The sequence below is a fragment of the Sitodiplosis mosellana genome, unplaced genomic scaffold (genome assembly GCF_009176505.1).
Source record: "Sitodiplosis mosellana isolate CC-2019 unplaced genomic scaffold, AAFC_SMos_1.0 Smas_scaffold_3914, whole genome shotgun sequence".
NCBI classification, from domain to species: Eukaryota; Metazoa; Arthropoda; class Insecta; order Diptera; family Cecidomyiidae; genus Sitodiplosis; species Sitodiplosis mosellana.
Window position 1 is genome coordinate 1 of NW_022599156.1, and position 4,415 is coordinate 4,415.

At 40.7% G+C, this 4,415-nt stretch overlaps 1 protein-coding gene across 1 annotated transcript; it reads right to left on the reverse strand.

The window, feature by feature from the left end:
• Window positions 1-480: 480 nt before the first annotated feature.
• LOC129571993 (uncharacterized protein K02A2.6-like) lies at window positions 481-2,290 on the reverse strand. The gene is made up of 3 exons (XM_055451892.1): window positions 2,247-2,290; window positions 852-2,181; window positions 481-597 (listed from the first exon to the last, which is right to left on the reverse strand). The coding sequence occupies exons 1-3, from the start codon at window positions 2,288-2,290 to the stop codon at window positions 481-483; spliced, it is 1,491 nt and encodes a 496-aa protein (XP_055307867.1).
• Between the last annotated feature and the right edge of the window lie 2,125 nt (window positions 2,291-4,415).

Here is a 4,415-nt window from a genome sequence, read left to right on the forward strand (position 1 = left end):
ATGACGCATCGAGATTTTGGCAATATGTCAATTCAAAGAAGAGCACCGACAACAAACCAAAAGTCATGCAATTTGGTGATGTGCGTACAGCAAACGAAACAGAACAGGCCAACCTGTTTGCGAACTTCTTCAGTAGCAACTACGATGACTCAACGACTCAAGGCGTTCAACAATCGCCTACCGATGAGTCACACCAAACTGAGGAATTCCAGCTCGACATCAATTTCGTGCTTGAAGAGCTGCAAGCCGTGAACACAAAGAAAGGTACGGGTCCCAACAGTATGCACCCTGTAATGTTGCATTAAAACACACGTCTGTTAGGCTCTGTGGTTCACGCTCAAGTGTGGTTTTATTGAATCAGTTTCTGTGACAATCGTTTGACGTTTCGGGCGAGTTGCCCAATACTACATCACTTCCTTCTTTTTTTTTATAATAATTTTTTTCATTTACAACAACTTCAAATTAAACATTTCTTAAATTTTAATCCGTGTATCTAGCTGGTTTGGTACAGTTTCGCTTCGGCCGAGGTTCGCTGACAGCTTCAGTTTCCGGTCCTTGAGCAATGGCTTCATCCAGTGTGCTTGGCTGTGTGCTGGGCTGAAATGGAATAGATATTAATTTTTTCTTGTCTATCAACGTTTGGATTCAACCAAATAGATAATTCCATCCACGATATTATTCTTCTCCCTTTTCTTTTTACTTACGACCATCATTGCATGCACGACGATATCGTTTTTTCGATTCTGTGTGTTCCACAACGATTTCGGATCCTTTACGCTCAATCACCTTGTACGAAATTGGATCAAATTTGGGTGCCAATTTATTTGTTTTGACCAATCTTTCAGCCATACTTCATTGCCTTCTTTTATTTCGCTTGGCTTTGCATGCCGTTTCTCATCTGCATACTGTTTACCTTTTTCTTTTGACTCTTTGTCTCTGTCCCGGAGCTCTTCATTCTGTTCCATTGGCTGGCTGATGTTAGGTAGCTTATCTCGAATCGTACGACCCAACATTAGTTCGGATGGCGTTTTGAGTGTGGTTGCATGCGGTGTCGCCCGATACATGTGTAGGTAAGTTTGCAGATCTGATTTCCAATCGGATCGTTGGTTTTGGCTGATTGTCAGTACTTTAAGCAACGATCGATTTTGGCGTTCTACTTCACCGTTTTGCTGCGACCAGTATGGCGTAGTGCTGTTCAGATGAATATTGGTTTCATTGCAAAATGCCTTGAATTCAACGCTGACTAATTGCGTTCCGTTGTCGGCCGTGATAGACAAAGGATAACCAAAAAGTGCAAAAATTCTACGCAACCGTTTGATGGTCTCCACTGAATCAATTTTTCTCATGATTTCAACTTCTTTATATCGGCTGAAATAGTCGACAATTACCAACAAATAATCTCCAGATGGAAGTGGGCCCAAATAATCAATTGCCAAATGCTGCCACGGTTCACTTGGTAGTGTTGTTCTTTTCAATGGTTCGGGTGCTGGTGGAGCTGCTACCATCATGCATCCGTGACATTTCTTCACATATGCTTCAACTTCTGTGTCTATTTTCGGCCACCAAACCTTGCCTCGCAACCGTTGTTTCATTTTGGACATGCCTGGGTGCCCTTCATGAGCTAATTCCAAAGTTCGTTGCCGTAACTTTTCTGGCATGACGATACGAACACCTCTCAACAGAATGTTGCCGGCCAAACACAACTCAGTTTCAAACGGTTTCAACGGTATGGCTTTCTCTTCCCAATCGTTATCGGTGAGACCCTTTTTCACTGCACAAATTATTTCATCCGTTTGTGATAATTCTTCGATTTCAGCCAATTTAATCGCCACGGGTGCCGCTGATGCAGCGATGTTGTTGACATATATTTCGGCACCTATATCAAAACACGGTTGTGGTCTTTCTGTGGTAACCAATCGTGATAGCGGGTCCGCAATATTGTTTTTTCCTGGTCTGTATATTACCTTGAATTTATACGATTGTAATCGCAACACCCAACGCTCGATTCTTGCGCATGGCTTACTCTTTGGTGCAAATATTACTTCCAATGCTCGATGATCCGTGATAAGTTCAAAGTATCGACCAAACAAATAAAAATGAAATCGTTCTACTGACCATACTAACGCCAATGCTTCTTTTTCAGTTTGACAGTAGCGTTTCTCAGTGTCGGACAGACTTTTGCTTGCGTAAGAAATAGCACGCGGTCCCTTATCATTGATTTGGATTAAAACAGCACCCAGACCTACTGGACTAGCGTCTGCATACACTTGTGTGCGATCATCGATATCATAATATCCTAATGCTAAGTCGCAACATAAGCTTCTTGTCAATTGTGTGAATGCTCGCTGTTCAACCGGACCCACACAAATATCGTGTCCTTTTTAGTCAACGCTCGCAATGGTTCGGTTATTGTTGCCAAATCTGGTATGAATATGCCGACGAAATTGACAAGCCCTAGAAAACTGCGCACCTCTTCAGCGTTGGATGGGCGGCGGAAATGTCTAATCGATTCAACTTTGTCTTGCTTTGGTGTTATTCCGGATGCCGATAGCTTGTGTCCCAAAAATTCTATTGTTTCAACACCATACACACACTTACTTTCATTTAGCTTGACATTGTGTCGTTTGAGTGCAGCGAGAACCTTTGAAACTCTTTCCTTTAACTGTTCTACTGTTTCACCATAGATGATTACATCATCAATGTAAATAAAACATCCTTCACATCCAGCCAGAATTTGTTCCATGATCTTTTGAAACAGCTCTGGGGCGCAATTGATGCCAAACATCAGCCGTTTGTAGCGGTACAATCCTTTGCGTGTTATGAACGTAGTTATTTGTCTTGACTTTTCGGAAATTTCTACCTACAACAAACAAAACAATTCAACTTTTCGTAAATATTTGGTGTTTGTTTTTTTTATTATTATTCGGAACATCAACAGAAAATTTCTCTTCTTCTTTTTCTTTTGGATTTTTTTTTTCAGATTATTTTTAATCAAAATTCAACTTGTTATTATTTCATTTGCTCTTTTTTTTTCTATTTTTGTCTTTCTTTCTCTCTCTTTTCTAACTTATGCTGAACAAAACAAAATAGTTATGTAACTTTTCATGACAAAATGTCTCCGACCTGGTGATAAGCGTCTTTGACGTCAAGTTTTGTGAAAACTTTGCCCTTTCCAATGTGGGGTAGGAAGTTCTCCATCGTTGGCAATGGGTAATTTTCTCTGATCACTGCTTCATTTGCACGTCTCATGTCAAGACAGATTCGAACATCATCCGTTCCTTTTGGTACTGGGACCATTGGTGAGATCCATGGTGATGGCTCATTTACCTGCTCGTAAAATTTTTCAACATTTATCAATCCATTCATTTAACTTTTTAATCAACACAACCACACAACATTTCTCCTTTTTTTTTTTTTTTAATTCTTTCGTTACCTTTTCGATAATTCCTTGCGCAATCAATTCATCAATCTTTCTGTCAACTTTTTCTTCCATCGGTACCGGCATACGTCGGTATGGCTGGGCGACCGGCTTCACATCCAAGTTTATTGGTATGTCAACAACAAATCCATCAATTTTGCCCATCGGTTCGATCATACTGACTTCGTTTACGTTTTCCCCAATTTTCATTATTCCTAATGGAATTCCCGTCTCGTATCCAATCAAAACTTTTCCATAATTTTCAACAACGTGGAAATCTGCCACCAGTTCATTGTGTGATGTTTCAATCTTTGCTCTGAACAGTCCAATCATTGTCAACGGGTACCCACCGTATGATCGAAAACCTTGGGTAGCGCCTTTGATTTGGCTTAGCACTACGATGCGATTCGCTTTGAGAAACTCCCAAGCCTTGCTATCAATGATGTTTTTTTTCGTTCCTGAATCAATTGTGGCGGCGATTTGTACACCTCCGATTTTGCACTTAATTTCATTCGCCTTGTCGTTGCCGATACATTGAATGCATTCATCGTTCACCATGGCTTTGTCTGTGTCACCAGTACGTTGTTCTTTGCTATCTTCGATACAAAAAATATATTCATCTTTCAAATTCGATTGGTATGCATCAACCATTTTAACCGTTTCGGTTTCGTCAGTCTTGGTCTTTTTCTCTTGTGGCTCATCTTTTCCTCGCTTAACTTCTTCCGAGACAACATTTCCAAACTTGTTTGGTTGTGGATCGGCATTGAAATTTCGTCCTCTTTTCGTGCTACGACATTTACGACTGAAATGATTACGGCCACCACATTTATTGCACGTCTTGCCTTTTGCCGGACATTTTTCATCAAATTGCCGGTGTCCAGTATAGCCACACCGATGGCATTCTTCTTTGCTGAACAAACTTGGATTTGGTTTGGATCGCATCTCGATTTTGTTTATTTCTGTGCCTTTGGTCACATCACCGTGTTTGTCGTTTAGT

What these genes read in the sequence shown, in the direction of transcription:
- LOC129571993 (XM_055451892.1), bottom strand. Translation starts at nt 2,290, where the DNA reads ATGATATCGATGATCGCACACAAGTGTATGCAGACGCTAGTCCA. An exon ending in TGTATGCAGACGCTAGTCCA is followed by an intron (nt 2,182 to 2,246) that starts GTAGGTCTGGGT and finishes TTCTTACGCAAG; the next exon opens with CAAAAGTCTGTCCGACACTG. An exon ending in AAATAAAAGAAGGCAATGAA is followed by an intron (nt 598 to 851) that starts GTATGGCTGAAA and finishes ATTCCATTTCAG; the next exon opens with CCCAGCACACAGCCAAGCAC.